At 39.2% G+C, this 21720-nt stretch overlaps 1 protein-coding gene across 9 annotated transcripts in view; it reads right to left on the bottom strand.

The window, feature by feature from the left end:
- CCDC171 (coiled-coil domain containing 171) overlaps window positions 1-20792 on the bottom strand; it is a 362751-nt gene extending 341959 nt beyond the window's left edge. For 7 of the 9 annotated variants that reach the window (XM_030840654.2, XM_060300958.1, XM_060300956.1 and 4 more), the window contains exons 1-4: window positions 20478-20792; window positions 18981-19034; window positions 11278-11435; window positions 4061-4196 (exon numbers count right to left, since the gene is read on the bottom strand). In XM_030840654.2, coding sequence (XP_030696514.1) covers window positions 4061-4196; window positions 11278-11321 — 180 coding nt within the window. In that variant the 5' untranslated portion in view covers window positions 11322-11435; window positions 18981-19034; window positions 20478-20792. Of the gene's footprint in view, window positions 1-4060; window positions 4197-11277; window positions 11436-17284; window positions 17403-18980; window positions 19035-20477 lie in introns of all 9 variants that reach the window. The other 2 variants (XM_060300955.1, XM_060300954.1) reach the window with 2 other exon arrangements.
- Window positions 20793-21720: the final 928 nt, after the last annotated feature.

Here is a 21720-nt window from a genome sequence, read left to right as displayed (position 1 = left end):
AAGAAAGACAGAAAGAAAGAAAATAATAAAATAAAAGATAAATTATTAAAAATAAAAAAGTAATTAAAAAAAGAAAGAAAGAAGAGAACAACCAAACTAAAAAACAAATCCACCAATGATAACAAGCGCTAAAAACTATCCCAAAAAATGGAAAGACTGAACCCTAGGACAAATGGTAAAAGCAAAGCCATACAGACAAAATCACACAGAGAAGCATACACATACACACTCACAAAAACAGAAAAAGAAAATTATATATTTTTTTAAAAAAATGGAATTCCGAGAGCAACGAAATCAATAAACAAATTTACCAGTGATACTAAGCTCTAAATACTAAACTAAAATAAACATAAAACCAGAAACAAATTAGATGCAGAAAGCAAACCCCAAGTCTACAGTTGCTCCCAAAGTCCACTGCCCCAATTTTGGGATGATTCATTGTCTATTCAGGTATTCCACAGATGCAGGGTAAATCAGGTTGACTGTGGAGATTTAATCCGCTGCTCCTGAGGCTGCTGGGAGAGATTTCCCTTTCTCTTCTTGGTTCGCACAGCTCCTGGGGTTCAGCTTTGGATTTGGCCCCGACTCTGCGTGTAGGTCGCCTGAGGGCGTCTGTTCCCCACCCAGACAGGATGGGGTTAAAGAAGCAGCTGATTCGGGGGCTCTGGCTCACTCAGGCCGGAGGGAAGGAGGGGTACAGAATGCAGGGTGAGCCTGCAGCAGCAGAAGCCAGCATGACGTTTTCACAGCCTGAGGCACGATGTGTGTTCTCCCAGGGAAGTTGTCCATGGATCACGGGACCCTGGCAGTGGCAGGCTGCATAGGCTCCCGGGAGGGGAGGTGTGGAGAGTGACCTGTGCTTGCACACAGGCTTCTTGGTGGCTGCAGCAGCAGCCTTAGCATTTCATGTCCGTCTCCGGTATCCGCACTGATAACCACAGCTGGTGCCCATCTCTGGAGCTCGTTTAGGCAGTGCTCTGGATCCCCTCTCCTCATGCACCCCAAAACAATGGTCTCTTGCCTCTTAGGCAGGTCTAGACATTTTCCCAGATTCGCTCCCCAATAGCTGTGGTGCACTAGCCCCCTTCAGGCTGTGTTCATGCAGCCAACCCCAGTCCTCTCCCTGGGATATGACCTCTGAAGCCGGAGCCTCGTCTCCCAGCCCACACCCATCCCGGCGGGTGAGCAGACAAGCCTCTCAGGCTGGTGAGTGCTGGTCGGACCCGATCCTCTGTGCGAGAATCTCTCTGCTTAACCCTCTGCACCCCTGTTGCTGTGCTCTTCTCCATGGCTCCAAAGCTTCCCCCCAACCCACCCCCTGTCTCCGCCAGTGAAGGGGCTTCCAAGTGTGTAGCAACTTTTCCTCCTTCACAGCTCCCTCCCAGAGGGGCAGGTCCTGTCTCTATTCTTCTGTCTCTGGTTTTCCTTTTTTCTTTTGCCCTGCCCAGGTACGTGGGGAGTTTCCTGCCTTTTGGGAGGTCTGAGGTCTTCTGTCAGCGTTCAGTAGGTGTTCTGTAGGAGTTGTTCCACATGTAGATGTATTTCTGATGTATTTGTGGGAAGGAGGGTGATCTCCACATCTTACTTCTCCGCCATCTTGAAGGTCCCTCCAGTATTTGTTTTTCTCTGTCTGACTTATTTCACTTACCATAATGGCCCCAAGGTCCATCTATATTGTCACAAATGGCAAGATGTCACTCTTTTTTTGTGTGAATAATATTCCATTGTATACACACACACACACACACACACACACACACACACACACGGACTTCCCTGGTGGTGCAGTGGTTAAGAATCTGCTTGCCAATGAGGGGGACACAGGTTCAAGCCCTGGTCTGGGAAGATCCCACCTGTTGCAGAGCAACTAAGCCCGTGTGCCACAACTACTGAGACTGCACTCTAGAGCCCACGAGCCACAACTACTGAGCCTGCGTGCCACAACTACTGAAGCCCGCATGCCTAGAGCCCATGCTCTGCAACAAGAGAAGCCAATGCAATGAGAAGCCCACGTACCACAACGAAGAGTAGCCCCCGCTCGCTGCAACTAGAGAAAGCCCACACTCAGCAACAAAGACCTAATGCAGCCAAAAATAAAGAAATAAATTTTTTAAAAAAATAATATATATATATATTCATTTATATGTGTATATGTATATATATACACATATTTGAAACATTTTCTTTATCCATTCACCTATTGATAGGACACTTAGATTTTAAAGAAATTTTGTGCCAATCAGCCAGTGTGTTAGCATTAGGAGTACCTGATAAGGCAAATATCTGGCCTTAGTTTTTAGATAGTTTCATTCCTCTCTGCCTTGCTTTATAATGGACATATTTAGAAATTACATGGCTAAAAATATTACTATATAATATGAGTAAAATCAGCTAAACAAATAATTGAAACAGTAAAACTGAACAGTAATACAAACCTGGAGTTGAACCAACTATAACTACCTATTTTGAGAAAATTCTCTTCCTTCCGTGAGATAATTTCCAATCTCTTTAATGTGAACACATAATTCAAAATATTTTGATCAAATAAAAGATAATAAATATATGTTCTGGTAAGAGAAATGTGATAACTATAAATATATGTGAAAGAATATATTTAATGGATGAATGATTATCATGATACTAATATTCTCAAGTAAAATGTACATTTGGCTTATAAAATAAGTTTTGGAGATTATGAACAATTAGCACCCATTTAACAAATACTACTTTATATTCAGTATGTAATAGTACAACATAAATAAAAGCAATTACTACTTCAATTATCACTTTAAAATTACCTCAATTGCCCTTAAAAATACAAATAAAACAGTCATAGATTGATCGCTTGTTATTTTAATCATAAACCACTGTTCCTTAGAGAACCTGAAAAAAAATCATTTTTCCGAACGTTTATTCAACACACAGCTACTGAGGGCCTACTACGTGCCAATAAGCAACTCGACAGGTACAGGGACAAAGCATGGTCACTACTTTCAGCTCTCACGAAGCTTAAGGACTAAAGAAGCGCAGGTAAGCGTGAAATAAATGTTTTAGCTCTAAAATATCTGTAACAGTAACATGTTATGGGAGAGGAAAGAAAGGAGTAATCATTTTCACCTAGCAAGGCTTTAAAAGGTTTCCTGACAGAACAGCGTCGGATTTTAGCAAAAAGGGAAGGAAAATACACTGTTTATGCTTAACTGTCAATAAATGTCAACTACTATTACAGTGCACAGACACTTCTCAAATTCTATTTCATTTAATTATCTCAACAACCCTTTGGGACCAGCATTTCACAATGAGAAACCAAAGATGTACAGGATAAATAACTCGCCCAAGTCCACATATGTTGTAAATGGAAGGGCCAAGAATGAGTCCAGGTCTCTGTAACTCAATATTCTTTCCACTACATCGGGCTGCCTAAGCTGAGCTTTAAGAATGAGTAAGACTTAAATAAAGAAAAAGAAGAAAACAGAGAAGAAAGACGACAGAAGAGACATAAACATATAATTCATGAATTATCCTAGAGTAAAAAATAACTTCTGTCCTTGGAATATACACATATACATATGAAATACAGATATTTATATATATACACACACATACTAATAAAAGACATAATGATACAATTGAAAAACAAACTAAGATAATTCATGAATTACACTGATCAAAAATTCCATACTCAAATCTAATTGTTTAAGAGACTGTTCTATGACTGAGACCATAAGGAAACTACATTAAGATTTCCAAAATGCCTAATTTACAAATCCCTTAGTCACCAAACGCATTCATCAATTAACACTTTTGAGCAAATATAGTTCATTAATTAAAATAAAATTAAGGCAACATACCAATAAATACAATACTTCATTAAATTTCTACTTTAACACTCCTATACAATTCCACTGTATTTAAAAAAACCATCTGTTCTATTAATGTCCTTTTTAAGCACAAGAATGTTACAGTGATAAATGTTAAAACAAGTAGTTTCTAATATGAAATGAATCTAAAATAATCAAACTCTACTTTTAACATTATTTGATAAAAAAATAAATTTTACCTCTGCATTGTGCTTAGTTGTTATTTCTAATTTTTCTTTCTTAGCCCGATGGAGTTTCTTTCTGAGATCAGCAGTAATATCCAAGTCTGTTTCATTTTTAACCATTTGTTTTATATCAGATGAGGCATTCTTCAACCTATAAAATGAGATCAAAATAAAATATAATTACTATTAAGTAAATTTCCAGCATTTCCCGTATTTCTGATAACTTATTTTTCAAAAAAAAACAGGGAACATGTTACAGTCCTTACCCTAAAGAAACTTACATTCCAGTAAAAGATATTGATTGCAAAAGCTAGATAGAATTGCAAAGCAGTATATGACTAGAAACAAACCACTGGGAAACCACCATATTGTTCAAGATAGGCAATAAAGGTTATCTGATCCTATCACAAGCTGGCAAGTTTTGGAGAAGACTGAGTTCTTTCCTTTTAACCTTTTTAAATAATATATTTTACTTATTGCAAATATAACACATATTACAAAAAGAGAAAGTATAAGAGAATACAGACTCATGCTTTTAAATGGCAGAGTAAAGTTCTACTCTCTCCCCAAAAGTAAAATTAAAATTTTAACTAATTTAACAGCAAAGAGAATTTAGAGATATAAACTCACAAGGAGAATTAGTACCAGAGATGAGACAATAGCAATAAAATACTGGAAGTTGGAACGCAGGTGGATAAGTGGTAAGTGATTTATATAAGAGAGCTGAATTCAAAGCCAACAGTAAGAAAAGCAACCTGATTTACACCAGAGTCCCAAAAAGCTCACTTCACTGGCAACACCTTTTAAAATGGGAGTAAAAGCAGAGCAGAAAACAGGAGAATTGGTTGAAAGTCTGCCAAAGAAATAATAAGATCCTCAGATCCTCTAGCCTATACACCACACAACTGGGTATTGATTTCTTCCCCACTCTGGCAGAACACTAGGGGTTTATCCCCCGGAGAGGATAAAACAGAATGGCTCTGGATTGGAGACATCAGATACAAATCGGGTAAGTGTTCCATACCAAAAGCAAGAGACTCAAGTAAAAAGTTGTATAATAAATTATATCCCTGGTCTTCTAATACTTATTGTCTAACAGAACAATGTCAGCCAAAGCAGAGACTAGAAGGATCTTCCCTGGAGAATCTAACCAACAAGGTGAAAAAGACCTAAAGATGCCAATGTTACGGGTTCTCCAGCAAAACAGCTTAACCAGATCACCCTACACAGAATGTCTCATACACTGAGCTTCCAATCATCTTTTTAGGCCTCTACTTTTAAATATGAACAGAGAGCCAAGGATCACCAGAAGTTAAGCAACATCTGATAAGAAAGACAGAGACTACAAGGGGCAGGGAAGAAGTCAAAGATGATGCAGGGAAAAGATAACTTTAAAAAAAGATTAAGAAAAAACCCTTAACATTAAAATCCTCAGAAAAATAGGAGAGGATAAAAAAATCCATAAAACAAAAACTGGATGTAATTAAAAATGAAATATTCATAGAACAAAAAAAGAGCTCTTGGAAATCAAAAATACAAACTAAGAAATGAAAAACTAAATAAATAAATTTAAAACAAAAATCTCCCAGATGCCTAAAAAAATTACAAGAGAAAATAATTTCCAATTTAGAATTTTATGCTCAACAAGTACCATTCAAAGACAAGAGTATGGGGAAGGGAAGATGAAACATGCACGCTTTCATAACTATGATCAGAGTGTAAACTGGCAGAAAAGTTTTTAGAAGTTTGGTAATAAATGTCTAAAACTTTCAAAAAAAAAAAGACAAGAGTATGAGAAAGACTATTTCGGATCTACAAGACATCAAAACATTTATAAGGGGCTACTGGAAGACTTGTTTCACCAAAATAAGGACCCACACTGAGAAAGAGAAAGAAATGGGATCCCAGAAGTAGGGTATTCAAGATAAGAAAACAGCAAAGCGATGTCTAAGATAGTGATGAAAGGAAGCACCCAGTGAAATTTGTGCAGCAAATCACTTAAAGGGTAATCTGTTCCAACTGTACTGGCCAATGCCTCCAGGAGTAATTTCTTTAAGAGGAAAAGAGAAAATAAAAGAATACATCAACTATGTGAACATATTGAGAGATTTATAAAACTTGGTGGGAGTATGAAGTTGAATTCATAAGTTCATGGAAATTAAACCAAGTAAACAACAAATGAGACAACTATTAATTAAATCCAAGAAAAACAAAATGTATACGAGAAAAAAAATTGTCACTGAATACTACTACATAACTAGGAAGTTTTGATAATTATACGATAATGTAAACATTGATTAATCTAACCAAGATTATATATCACTAAATGAAGAGAGAATAGAAAAGGGAGGCAAGTATGAATGAAAACTAAATTATGAACTTCTATAGTGGAAAGTCAGTAGATAATGGCTAAACATGAAAAATAAAATAAAAAAATTTTTGAAGAGGTATGGATTTTAAAAAAACATCTCAGAGAGTTGAAAATGATTCTTTCTAGGGATAAAGAAAGTTATTTGTCTCAAGGTAGTAAGCACTGCTATTTTTCCTAACAGCAGTAAGTAAGCCTTTTAGAACAATTAGTCTTTAAATAACATGCATATGTAATTTTTTTTAAATAAGACTAAAATAAAACAACAGAGAATCAATGAAACCAAAATTTGATTCTTTAAATAGATGAATAAACTTGAAAACCTTTGGTTAGCTAGACAAAGAAAAAAGAGAAGAAACTCAAAGTATAAACAAAGAATAAAAAAGGGAATGGCACTACCAACGTAGAAGGATTATAATGAATACTATGAACAACTTTATGCTAACAAATCAGGACAAATTCCTAAAAAGACAGTAATTACTAAAACTAACTCAAAAAGAAAGAGAAAATCTGAACAGACCTATAACAGACAACAACATTGAATTAATAATTTTAAAAATCTAATCATAGAGAAAGTCCAAGTCCAGATTCTACCAAACTTTAAGGAAGAAATAATACCAATCCTCACATTAGAGGAGGAGGAAACATTTCTCCAAATCATTCTGAGTCCAGCATTACCTAATACCAAAATATGGCAGACATCTCAAGAAAGGAAGAGTACAGACCAATATCTTTCATGAATAGAGATACAAAAAATCCTCAACAAAACATTAGCAAACCAAATCCAGCAACATCTTGAAAGAATTAAATTACAACATGATTAATTGGGATTTATCCCCAAAATAGAAAATTGGTATAATGTCTGAAACTCAAGTGATGTAATATACCATTTTACTAAAACAAAGGATGAAAACTATATGATCATCTCAACAGATACAGAAAATGTATTTGACAAAATCCAACACCCATTCATGATTTAAAAAAATAAAAAAAAACTCTCAACAGACTAGGAATACAAGGAAATTTCATCAATCTGATAAAGGGCCTCTATGAAAAACTGCAAAAAGTAGCATCAAGCTTAATGGTGAAACACTGAAAGCTTCCCCTAAGACTGGGAACAAAACAAAGATGTCTGCTAGTAATACTTCTATTCAAGACTGTATTGGAGGTTCTAGACAGTGCAATCAGGAAAAAAAAAAAAAGGAAAAGAAATAAAAGGCACATATACTGAAGGAAGAAGTAAAACTGTCTTTAATGGCAAAAAACATGATCCTGTAAGATTATCCTAAGAAATCCATTAAGAAGCAAAAAGACTAGAACTAAAAAACAATTTCAGCAAGGTCACAGAATATAAGATCAATATGCAAAAACCAATCACATTTCTAAACACTAGCAATAAATAATCCAAAACTTGAAATTTAAAAAATAATTCCACTTATAATAGCATCAAGTAAATAAAATAGATTTAGGATTAAATTTAACAAAAAAAGGGAAAGACTTCTACACTGAAAAGCATAAATTATTGTTGAACTAAATTGAAGACCTAAGTAAATGAAATGACATTCCACATTCACATTCATGTATTTGAAGACTAGTATTTTAAGATGGCCACTTTCCCCAAATTGATCTACAGATTCAACATATTGCCTACCAAAATCCCAGCAGGCTTTTTTTTGCAGAAATTGACAAGCTGACCCTAAAAATTATATGGAAAAGCAAAGGACTCAGAAAAACCAAAATAATCTTTAAGAAAAACTAATGGGAGGACTTGCACCTTCTAAATTCAAAACTTACCATAAAGCTACAGTAATCAAAATAGTGTAGAATTTGAATTAAGAATAAACATGTAGATCAGTGTACCAGAATTGAGACCACAGAAATAAAGTCATATATATACAGTCAATTAATTTTCAACAAAGGTGTCAAGACAATTCAATGGGGGAAAAGATAGTCTTATCAACACATGGTGCTAAAACAACTGATCTCCACAGGCAAAAAGATAAATTTAGACCCTTACCTCACACCATATACTACAAAGTAACTTAAAATGGAGCCCGGACCTAAATGTAAGAACTAAAATTATAAAAATTCTAGAAAAAAACTTAGGAGAAAAATCTTCATGACCTTAAGCTGGGCAAAATTTCTTAGATACGAAACCAAAAGCACAATCCATAAAGAAAAAGAATTGAACTTCATAAAAATTAATAACTTTTACACTTCAAAAAGCATTATTAAGGAAATGAAGTCAAGCCAACAAATGGGAAAAGATATTTGCAAATTATATATCTGATAAAGGATTTGTATCCAGAACACATAAAGAACTCTTTTTTTTAATAAATTTATTTTATTTTATTTTTTATTTTTGGCTGTGTTGGTCTTCATTGTTGCACACAGGCTTTTCTCTAGTTGTGGCGAGCGGGCGCTACTCTTCGTTGCAGTGCATGGGCTTCTCATTGTGGTGACTTCTCTTGTTGCAGAGCATGGGCTCCAGGTGCATGGGCTTCAGTAGTTGTGGCAAACAGGCTTAGTTGCTTCGTGGCATGTGGGATCTTCCCGGACCAGGGCTCGAACCCGTGTCCCCTGCATTGGCAGGCGGATTCTTAACCACTGCGCCACCAGGGAAGCCCTTAGAATATATAAAGAACTCTTGAAGCTCGATAAGAAAAAGATGAATAATTCAATTTAAAATCAGGCAAAAGATCTGAATAGGCTTTTCACCAATGAAGATACACAAATGGGCAAAAAAAGCACATGCAAAGATGTTCAACATCATTGCTCACTAGGAAAACACAAAATAAAATCACAATGACATATTACTTTACTCTCACTGGAATGGCTATAATCAAAAAGTCAGAAAACAACAAGTGTTGGGGAGGATATGGAAATGTATAAAACCCTTATACACTGCTGGTGGAAATGTAAAATGCTTCAGTCACTTTAGAATACAATTTGGAAGTTTCTTAAAAATTTTAACGTAAATTTACTATATGATGAAGTAATGGTGCTCCTAAGAATCTACCCAAGAGAAATAAAATATGTCTACACAAAGACTTGCACACAAGTGTTTATAGCAGAGTTATTCATAATAGGCAAAATGTGGAAACAACCCAAATGTCCATCAACTGGTGAATGGTTAACTAAAATGTATATATCCATAAAATGGAATAATATTCAGAAATAAAAAGAAACAAAGTACTGACACATGTTACAATATAAATCTGAAGAACATGCCTACTGAAAAGAAGCCAGACACAAATGACCACATATTGTATGACCCCAGTTATATGAATTGTTCAAAAAAGGCAAATCTATAGAAACAGAAAGTACGTTCGTGGTAAACAGCAGAGTTTAAATAACTTCATCGGTCCAGATTCTAGAAGTCTGAAGAGTAATTTAACCATTAAAAATTATGACAGATGTATATTAATTTGGCAAGATGTTCCCCCCAAAATTGAAAAAGCAAGATACTAATGTAAAATATTATTCTAATTTTTGAAATATATATTTATATGTTCAAAAGAAAAGGTCTGGGCAAGTAAATACCAAAATACGGTTGGTAGTTAACTCTAAGTGGTAGCATTATAAGCAGTTTCATCGTTTTATTCATTTGTATTTCTTAAATTATTCTAAAAACATATGCATTATCTGCATTAAAATATACATATCTATGTGTATATATACATATGCACATATATAAGACAGGATATCAGAGCAAAAAAGAACCTTAAAACACTCTCTTTAGCACTCTTTGAACCATCTTCCTCACCATAGTGGTGGAGAACCAGCTGATGCGACCTCACTGTTAACCCTTGACACATCTAAAAGAAAAAATTCTTTTTAAGATAAAATTTTAGTAAAGAAAAATATTAATATTTTACTCATTTATTCTCTGTCTTGCTCCAGAAAGGATTTCAGGTAGCTCCTAAAGACAGGTAGGAAACGTTTACATAGCAAATCCTATTTATAAAGCAAAGTACATGTTAGTCACGGTACTCACCCCACCCACACATCCTTGCTGAAAAGGTGCTCAAGATCAGTTCTTCTCAAACTAAACGTGAGCAAGGACTATCCCCACCCCACTCCCATTGCTTCTGTAAAATATATTTAAAAGGGATAATTAAAAAAGAAAATCTAAAAATAGATAAAATTCAACTCTAAGTGTTTTATTATTAGATTCAACAAATAGAAAATTACTCTGTTACATGATTATAAGGTTCTAAACACTTGCTTTCAATTTCTGTACTTATTTCTTCGTAAACCACACTTTGAGTTGCACTCTCCGAAATGGCTCCATTTCGCATTATGGACTCAGAGTTTTTATATTATTCACATGAGATATGAATAAACCAAAGGTAGGCACCTCACCCAAAGGCATATATGAATGGTACAAAAAAGATGAGCAACAGCAATTCTTAGAATGTAAACTCCAAGAAAAGAAGCAGTTATGAACAGGAGCTAAAACTAACAGAACGCTTAAGTAGAGTGATGAATCAGAGTTGGGGCAATGAGGAAATAAGAGGAAACACAGCAACACAGATTGTGGCAAGCCAAGTAATAATGAATAAGCAGAAGAAAAGATTTAGAGAAGTGGAAAAGAATAAGCAAGTCTCTAGGGACTGGAGAAAGTACAGACACTGACTTTTGTACACTGAGTTAACAAAGGAGCATAAAGAGCCACACAGAGTCTCCAGACCCAGTTCTGGTTTCCATGAGGCATCATTCTTGCTCCTCCAGTCCCATGAAATTTCCACTTCCCTCACCATCCCATGAGAATTCTTACAATCAGCCTCTCCAACCACTTATTTCTCCCTGCTCCCTGCAACCAAAAGCATTCCTCAACTAGAAGATGAGACTGGAGGCTTACCTTTGGATATCACCGGAGGCATTATTTGAAGTATTCAAACTCATGATGAGTCTTCCAACTCTTTCAAAATACCCCACTGTTGCTTAATGATATACTTCGTTATTAATGATTAAAACTGTCCAAGACGTCTGTGGCTTACAGGTTACATGGGCTGAAGTCTGTTAAAACAGTAAACAATATAACAGCAGTTATTTATATGAGTCCTGAGACTAGGGGTGATTTTTCTTTTGTTTTTTGACTTATCTGTATTTTTAAGATTATTCTTTAAAAAACATGTAAATACTTGTATTTTTAAAAGCCACAGTGTTTGGGGACTTCCCTGGTGGTCCAATGGGTAAGACTCCGTGCTCCCAATGCAGGGGGCCCAGGTTCAATCCCTGGTCAGGGAACTAGATCCTGCATGCATGGCACAACTAAGAGTTCACATGCCACAACTAAGAGTCTGCATGCCACAACAAAAGGATTCCACGTGCTGCAATGAAGACCCCACGTGCCACAACTAAGACCCAACACAGCCTAAATAAATAAATAAACATTTTTTTTAAGTTATAAAAAATAAAATAAAAGCCACAGTGTTTTATTTCTTTTTAAATAAGATTAGAAACAAAAATGACAGAACATTAGAAAGAAATTCCTTCTTATAAGAATAAGCTAATACTATTAGATTATTTTAATTTCTCAAATAAAAAGTAATAAAATAGTGACTAATTGTTCTTAAACTGGAAGAGGAATAGGTAGTGCCTATCTCTAGGGCACAGAATTCAGTATGAAAGAAAATGCAGTCCAGGGATGTTTTGGGGTCCCAAAAGACTTTTTCATAAATGAAATATTTTTAATGCAATGTTACAATCAAAGAGGCCAAGGCACTCCCACATAAAAGATCTTACAGTAATTTTCAAAGGCCTTCTCCCAAGGGATTGAAGAGGAAAAAGGAAAGGAGAGAGCATTTGTCACTTACCCTGGCCTTCTCTCCAGAACACTCTTCTACCAGAGATACTCCAAATTATACAGAGTCAACAACTGTAAGTTACTACAGTATGAAGGAATCTTTGGGTAAACATCTCGATAACTAACTAACTCCAAATAGACACAAATATGAAGATCTCACAAGGTCTCTTGGTATCCCCAGCAGAAGTCCAATATCCCAAGAAAGACCATGAGATTTGGTCTCAGAGAGATCTGAGCTAGGATTCCAATAAGCATCCAGTATGTGGTCACAGGCAAGCCACTTAAACTCTCTGAGCTTGTTTCCTCAACCATAAGGAGATAACTATATCAAGCTCATATATTTGATATTTAAGTAATATACACAGCACATATACAGTACACAGTCACTGTCAGTTTCTATTACTGTAACACAAACCCTCTGAGGTCTCTGATAAAGGAAAGGAGTAGGTGACACTTGGGGTGATTTGGTCTGGTTAAAGATGTAATAAAAGAAGGCTTCCCTGGTGGCGCAGTGGTTGAGAGTCCGCCTGCCTATGCAGGGGACACGGGTTCATGCCCCAGTCCGGGAAGATTCCACATGCCGCAGAGCGGCTGGGCCTGTGAGCCATGGCCGCTGAGCCTGCGCGTCCAGAGCCTGTGCTCCGCAATGGGAGAGGCCACAACAGTGAGAGGCCTGCGTACCGCAAAAAAAAAAAAAAAAGATGTAATAGAAGAATTGTTTAGTGGGAATTCCCTAATGGTCCAGTGGTTAGGACTTGGAGCTTTCACTGCCAGGGGCCTGGGTTCAATCCCTGGTGGGGAACTAAGATCTCACAGGTCATGTGGCGCAACCAAAAAAATAAAAATTAAAAGGCCAGGACACTGGCCTGAGAGGCCAGGACACTGAGTGATAAATGACCCACCAAGGCACACCATTATGAAAAAAAAAGAATTGTTTAGTAAAATTGTAGGTATACAGGGATAGCTAGAAGATGCCCCCCCCCAAAAAAATCTAAACTGATCTGTCCCTGCTCACAATAAACAACCCTGAGAGAGATCACTGAAAGAAAAGAGACTCAAATAAGCCAACTGAGATGTAGACTCAAACAGTGCTAGGAACTGACTAATGGCTCCTACAGCCAAACACTAAGGGATCTTCAAAACAGTCAGTGATTCACACAGCTGATGCAGAATAGTTTGACCTAGGACAAAGAAGACAGAACTTTCACCAAGATGGGGGGGGGGGAATCCCATTTCTCCAGGGACCTAAATACTAAGTTTGGGAATAGTGGTAGACAAACAAACACCACTATCATTAATCTATTGAGCACCTAGTAAAATGTCAAGCACTGTGTTTGGTATTTTATTTATACATAGAACTATAGAACTCCAATCCTTACAACACTGCAATGTAAAGATTATCCTTTTCAACAGAGAAAACTAAGAGATTAGAAGTAACTTGTCAAAAGACAAATAGTTACAGAACCAAAATTCCAACTCATTACTATCTATCTAACTCTAAAGCGGAAGCTCTTTCTACAAGGTCATTGTTGATACTATTAAACTATAAATTACCTTACCTGAGGTTCATTATCCTCATTTCAATTACAGAAACTCATCTAATTCAGAAAGTCTTAAATGACTTGCCTAAGGCCAGTCAGCTACTAAGTAGGGGACACCAAGGACTCAATCAAGCTCTTCTGATACTGAGTCCCAAAATCTTTTCATCTTACCACCATGCCCCCAAAGCTCAGACTCCAGAGGAAGTGCCTTCAGAATGGAAGTTTAAGAGTTAGAAGGGACTCTTCCATACTCAAGAGTAATGTACAAGGCTCAAAAGTATATACAAAATGTTTCTATTTTTAAAGTGAAAAAGATGGGGCTTCCCTGGTGGCGCAGTGGTTGGGAGTCCGCCTGCCGATGCAGGGGACGCCCGTTCATGCCCCCGTCCGGGAGGATCCCACATGCCGCAGAGCGGCTGGGCCCGTGAGCCATGGCTGCTGGGCCTGCACATCCGGAGCCTGTGCTCCGCGACTGGAGAGGCCATGACAGTGAGAGGCCCGCATACCGCAAGAAAATAAAAATTAAAAAAATAAAGTGAAAAGGATGAAACACACACACATATGCATATGTGTCACAACAGGCACAAACAGAACCTCTATTTACCTCCCAGGGAAAGAATTTATACACTTAGGGCCTTAATAATGCCTGCGTTTTTTATTTTGTTTTGATCTTAGGCAGAGAAGTGTGGGAAGAGGTAGTTTACCAAATTTTAACATAGTTGTTTCAATAAAGCTAAATTGAAGGCAACCACCGTTTTTCACTGTATTATTTTGCTATGTAACATCTTCAAATCTGAACGGTCTTCTAGAGAGAAAATGGTCTTCTATAGCTCAGGTGCAAGTTTCATTAACTTCCAGATCACTGAAACAGATACCGTAGTAGGCAGATGGTCCCCATGATCTCTGCCCCCTGGTGTTTCTCTCTTGTATAATACCCTCCCCTTTACTGCGGGCAGAACCTGTGACTTGCCTCTAACCAACAGAATATGGCAAAGGTGACAGGCTGCACTCCCATGATTATATTATGTTATATAAGACTCTATCCTAGCAGAGTGAAGTGACAGGCAACCTCTAGCTGATCGTGAAGAAGCACACTGTCACGCTGTGAACTGCCTACGGAGAGGGCCACATGGCAGGGAACTGCAGGCAGCTCCAACCCACAGGCAGTAAAAAGCCAGATCCCTCGGTCATATAGATGCCAACAGGAAATACATTCTGCCAACAACCTAAATGAACTAGGTAGCAGATTCTTTCCAGTCAAGCCTCCAGATGAGAACACAGCCAGCAGCACCTTGACAGCAACTTAGTGAAACTCTGAACAGAGGGCACATCTAAGCAGTGCCCAGATTCCTGACCTACAGAGACTGAGAAATAATAAATGAGGGCTGTTTGAAGCCACTAAGTTTTTGGTAACTTGTTACACAACAGAAGAAAACTAATATGTATAAGAAGCTTGAAAATGCTTTTACAGGGTTAAATAGAAAAAAAAAAGAGTGACATGTAAACTACAAAATGGGTTCTTACACCAGCCCTGCCTGTGTGTGTCTTTTATAAAGTCTCTTTGTTTTTCTATAGTTTAATTTCCTAATTAATTTACATAACAGAGTTTATAAAAATCCTATCTAAGGTAACTAGATAGAGAAACTAGAAAATCATGGGCAATATTTACAAAAAACAAATAATTACAAAATACAAATGAATAAGGGCAAACCACCAACAGCCACAAAACCTGCACAGAGTGGAGGTATCTACAGAGAAGCAAGCAGAGGAAAATAACAAGTATGCATCTGAAAGGACCCCCAAAGGGTCAACAGACAGTTAATGGGAAGAGCTGTAGTACAACCTGAGAGCAGCAGCTGAAACTGGCATATGAAACAGGCGTATGGTAAGAGAGTCCTGAAAGGGTTGGTACAGTCCAGCCTCACAGACCTTCATAACTGACTGTCAAGTTACTTCCTGGACAGGGGCCCACACTAATGAGAATCAGTAGAGGCTGGAATCAAAACTGAGCAGGGGCTGGGCTTCCCTGGTGGCGCAGTGGTTGAGAGTCCACCTGCCGATGCAAACGTCACGGGTTCGTGCCCCGGTCCGGTAAGATCCCACATGCCGCGGAGCAGCTAGGCCCGTGAGCCATGGCCGCTGAGCCTGCGCGTCCGGAGCCTGTGCTCCGCAACGGGAGAGGCCACAACAATGAGAGGCCCGCGTACCGCAAAAAAAAAAAAAAAAAAAAAAAAACAACTGAGCAGGATAGGGGCAATGAAGACAAAGTAAAGACATGGCCCAGACCAAACTGTAGGAGGAAAGAGGACCAGGAAATGTCAGAACCAAGCCACCATAGTTTTTAACACTCACAACAAACAAAAGACAGGGTTCTGTGAAGTTAGAAAAGCTTTCCTGAACCTTGCTCAAAGTTCAGGTCAACTAACCTTTCATAAAAATAAGCAACAAAAGGGCTTCCCTGGTGGCGCAGTGGTTGAGAGTCCGCCTGCTGATGCAGGGGACACGGGTTCGTGCCCCGGACTGGGAAGATCCCACATGCTGCGGAGCGGCTGGGCCCGTGAGCCATGGCCGCTGAGCCTGCGCGTCCAGAGCCTGTGCTCCGCAACGGGAGAGGCCACAACAGTGAGAGGCCCGCGCACCGGAAAAAATAAATAAATAAATAAGCAACAGAAAAGTAGAGTGGTCAAATCCCATACAAACATAAGGAAATAGAGAGTAAGGAACAGAATGGACTCCTATAAATGAAAGAATGACGGAAAGACATGCCCACAAAACAGATGAAAATCATAACTTACTACTTCAAAATGAGCTACAAGACATTAACAAAATGGTATAAGGCATAAAAGAATAGGAATCAGAATTAGAGACTGAATAAAGCACTTAAATACTGAACTGACTTCTCTTAAATAAATAAATAAATATCAGAAAAATTAAAATAAATTAAAATAAATTTTTTTAAAAACCTCAGAAATAAGGTGAAAAAGATCAGAAAGAATTAGAAATTAAAAATCATTTCTGCAAGGAACATTAAATTAGAGGGAACAAGAGTAAATACACATGATCAAAAAAATGCCTTTAAGGACGTATGAAACAAAAAAGAAGTAAAATTTTTAAATAAAAATTTAAGAAAGAGATCAAAATGATTCAAGAGAAAGTGAAAAAATACTGAAAATAGGCAAAGAATAACCAACATGCGGACAGCAGGAGTCCCTGAATAAGAAGATCAAAGCAAGGGAAACAGAACAAACACTAAAAACTGTAATTCAAGAAAACTGTCCTGAAATACAAAGATTTTAATCCACACTTTCAACAAACTGCGTATCTGAGAATACTGACCCAGCACAACCAACAAGACACATTCTAAGATAATTACTGGACTTTAACAAAAACTCGTACACAAATGTTCACAGCACCATTGTTCATAAATAGCCAAAAAGTGAAAACAACCCAAATATCCATCAATTGGCCAATATATAAAAATATGAAATATTATTCAACGATAAAAAGAAATGAAGTACCGATATATGCCACAACGTGGATGAACGTTGAAAACATCATGCTAAGTGAAAGAAGCCAGATGTAAAAGGCCATATATTGTATAACTCCATTTATGGGAAATTTCCAGAATAGGTAAATCTATAGAAACAGAAAATAGACTTGAGGTTATCAGAGAGTAGAGAGAGGGGGAATTGGGTCTGACTTCTAGCAGGTTATGAGGATTCTTTTGGCGGGTGGGGCGGGGGGAGGGGTCGTGATGGAAATGTTCTGGAATTAGATAATGGTGATTGCTGTACAGCTTAGTGAATATAGTGAAAACCATCAAATTGTATACTTTAAAATGGTGAATTTTATGTTAGATGAATTATATCCTAATTTTTTACATTCATCATCATAAAAAATATATCCTGTCTATAGTCTCCTTTGGCAAACTCTTATTTTCTTCCTCTCGTTGATATCAGTGCTTGATGACACTAGGGCTCAAGGTCCTACCTGTATTTTAGGAAAACTAAATAAACAAAGGGCCAAATGTAGGTCTGTGGTTGAATTTAAACTATGATGGGACTTCTATGCTATTGAATATAGCGGAGATGTAGCAAAATCTCCCTTTTCTTTCATCAGAATGGAAAGAGGAAATGATGAGGTAGCTAAAGTAGCTAGGTACAGTAATGAAAATATCAGTGGAATATTTTCATTTAGCTAAGCCAAAGAAATGCAGGGTCCCCACATAATGTTCCTAGCTTTACTTGAAACTTTCCTATGAAATGTTGCAAGTTAAGATAAACAATAATTTGGCTAATCTATATGTGTAATTAAAAATTTCTTATGATATGCCATCAATGTTAGCCTTTCTCTTCAGCCTCAGTATCTGTGCAACTCTTTAAATAATGCTTTCCATTTGAAAATATCAAATTCATCATTATCTATAAACAAACTGATACCCCAAAGCCACTCCCTGCTGTCGTCATTCCTACTGTGGCAAACAACCCTTCTCCAGGTATCATGCTCAAGACTCTACAGATTATCTCATTTCACTCTACACCAACCCCAAGGGAAGATACCATTAATACCCCCATTTTATACCAGGGGGAAACTGGGGCTTAAAGATATTCAGTCACTTGTCCAAAGTCACATCTCTAGGAAGTGACAATGTCACGATTCAAAGCCCCATCAATCCACCTAGATTGAGAAATCCCTAACTCCAGAGCTCTGCTGTGTGCCTAGCTATTGACCTTCAAGACATGGCTCACCCCATGGCTTCCCTTGCTTGTCAGGGAAGCACTCTGCTCGATACTGCAGATATCTTTAAACACAGATCATTCTTTCACACTTCCAAACTAACTACAAGTCAGGGTCTTCTTAATGAGAGATGACTCAGACTTCCAGTGGATTTCTCAATCCAGATGGAACTTCCACTGGGCTGGGCCAAAACCAGGGCGTCCTTTGGGCAGTGATGGATAACAGCAAAGTTTAAATCAGCTTTTTATGTTAATGTATTAATATCTTAATCTTCTCCTGGTAGTGAAGTTGGACTATTCTCACCATTCCCACTGAAATAGATGAGGGGATGTTGTGTATATCATTCTTCAATAAGTTTTTAGAAATAGGTAATAGGGCAACTGAGGCCAAGAGATCAATGGTCTGGACATCCCGAGAGTAAGTAAGACAATTCTGCTTTTAGATTTCACAGCCACCACTGGTACTAAGTTTTCCTACCTCACATCTGAGTCCTGTGGGTCATCCAGAATGTACTCATCTCTCTCAATGTGTCTGCACAGATCAAGGGAAAGGGGAGGGGTGGGGAGGATGAAAAGATAAAAGCTATTATTGAGCACTTCCTACATGCCAGACACTACATTAAACATACCTGATCTTAGTGAATCTTCCCAATAACCCTAGAGATTATTATGTGCATTTCACAGATGAGAACACTGAGGCTTGGAGAGGTGGAGTAACTTGTGTAAAGATATCCAGTGGGAGGGTTAGAATTGAAGCTCATATTCTGGCTGACTCCTAAATCCATCCTCTTTCATAACTCAGTGCTGTCTTCAACAGTAACCACAACTGTGTTGTGGGTGTCTATCAGCAAACTTACACATTTCACCTTTAAAAAAGATGTTTGGTTCTTTCATGAAAACAAGACCAAGACAAATGGGCTGAGGCAATCAAAGTATTTTAGAATGAAATGCGACTTTAGCGACCAAGTCCATCCTCCTTATCTGACAGATAAGGCATCTTAATGCCCAGAGAGCTTAGGTGATTTGGCTGAGGTCACAGAGCTAATAAAAGCCTCCACCAGACTAATACAGAAAGCTCCAGACTAAAATTACTGCCTTCATCTTTCCTTTTAGAAGGTTGCACTGCCTTTGTTTCCTCTTCATTTCAAGGGAAACCAAGTGCATCTCCGACTCTAGGCTTTTGTTATTAGGCACTAACTGTTCAATAAAACAAGTGACAAAAAATGGTAGGTTCTTTTCACCAAGATTATGAAAACAACTATAAAACATCCATGTGTAATGTCTTCAAAAGAGTCGGACACCTAATGAAATTGCTTCTCAAGTAAACTTACGCAGTTATCATTGGAGATCTGCTCAAAACGAAAAAAAAGTGTATTTGCCTAGGATAAATATCACATGGAATAAAGAAAGAACAGTCAAAAGTAGGCTCCACTTCTGCAGAAATTGCACAGCCCGGGAAAAACTCACAGCCCTCTCTTCTGTCTCCTAAGAGTCCTGGCGTAGAAGCTACAGAAGACAGCCTAGCATAAACTCTTTCTTTGGTTTACCGAGCATTTATAGAATGTCTAGGGCGTGGCTGGCATTTTTATTAAAAAGGGATGAAAAAGACCTGGTCCTTGTCCTCGAAGGACTTATTGATTCTTGAGAGGGAAAGAGCCCAAAAGTCCGGAGTTGTAAACCTAAGAAGCTCCAAGTCCAGGCCCTCTGGGTCCTGCCCTCTGGTCCCTACCGAGGCCTCTGGGTACTGAGGCAGCGGTCTTTGGCTAGAATGCTTCAGGAAGATCTTCCTCAGGTGGGCGCAGAGGCCCGGCGCAAGGCGCTGGAGGTGTGTCCCCACAGACGACACGAACTGCCACAGAACAGCCTCAAACTAACTCGGGGTCCCCATAACCCTCACTGCAGCCCCCTATACCTTTCCTCTGAACACCTCCCAGCCCAAATCTTTCCCCTCCAAAACCCCACACCCGGTGGTTACCTCAGGGGTCTCCCGTGATCCAGACTGCACACCCAAGACCCCTGGGGCAGCTTCGGATCTCAAAGGCATAAAGAGGCCCAGGCAGGCCGCGGGGTCAGAGCAAAAACTGTTGGAACACGACGGACTCTAGGACCCAGGGAGGGGGAACAAAGAGCACAGGGGGGAAGAAGAGGGAGACCAGCCCCAGGGAGACGGTGTTTACAACTGCCACTTCCGGAGACTCGACTTCCCTGGCAGACCTCCGCAGACTTTCGCCGGCCGCGGCCCCGCCCGGGCCCGGGCGGCCCCTTTCCTCCCGCCTCCGGCAGCCGACAGCTCCAGGATACACACTCGGAGAACGCCGGGCTCCGATTGGAAGATCCGGGCCCGCGAAGCTGCGCGGCTTTTCTGGGAGGCGACCGGCGCATGCGCTGTTGCTGGGGAGCGGCGCGCGCGCGGCCGCGCGCGGTTCCGCGCCTGGCGCGCGCCCTCCCCCCTTCTACCTCCGCCTGAGGACCCCTCGGCCCACGTTCCAGTGTGGTGGTCTCAGTGTGAGGTGCCCGGGTCACCGTCCCAGAATCCCCAGAGAGCCGACTGAAAAGGCAGGTTTCTAAGCCCTAGCTCCTTTTCCCCGCCTACTGAATAAAAATCTTAAGAGGCCTGATCCCAGATGCTGCATTTTTAAGCTGGCTCCCCTGCTGATCCGTAGGGTCACGACAGCCCCTCGGGGTCCGTGGTCTGGTGCCAGAACCGGGGGAAATTCCCTGGGCTCGCTTCTGCACCAATGATTGGTTTCCCGCTGTTCAGACCACTATCCGCCTGCCGGACGCTTCTAGTCCCCTCCTCCCATCCCCATTGTATCCCAGCTGGTGGTTGTAAACGGGGACGCAAAATGCGGGCCAGCGCGCTGATGCAGCTGCAGCGCCTTTCGTTATAAATATTACGTAACGAGGTACCTCAAGAAAAAGTCCTCAGAGCCTTAGCAAGTGCCCCAGCTCCCTTTCCTACCCTCGTCCTCTTCCCCACCCCCGACACACACACATATACACACGCACCCCACGCACGCTTTCCTCGTTGATAATTTATACTTTGGTTTCTCCTGGTAGCCGCTGCCGCCTCAGGGAGATTGGAAAACCAAATCCTCTTTTGTTCCTTGGCTTTTGAAAGCCTGTTCCCCAAAGAACAATACAAATTGGCGGGATATTGACTCTGGATTTAATCTTCAACACCACCTCCTCCTCCTCCCGAAAAGGTGTTTAATACA

This window comes from Globicephala melas, chromosome 6 (assembly GCF_963455315.2).
Source record: "Globicephala melas chromosome 6, mGloMel1.2, whole genome shotgun sequence".
NCBI classification, from domain to species: Eukaryota; Metazoa; Chordata; class Mammalia; order Artiodactyla; family Delphinidae; genus Globicephala; species Globicephala melas.
The sequence above is the reverse complement of the archived record's forward strand: the minus strand, read 5'-3'. Positions and strand labels throughout refer to the sequence as shown.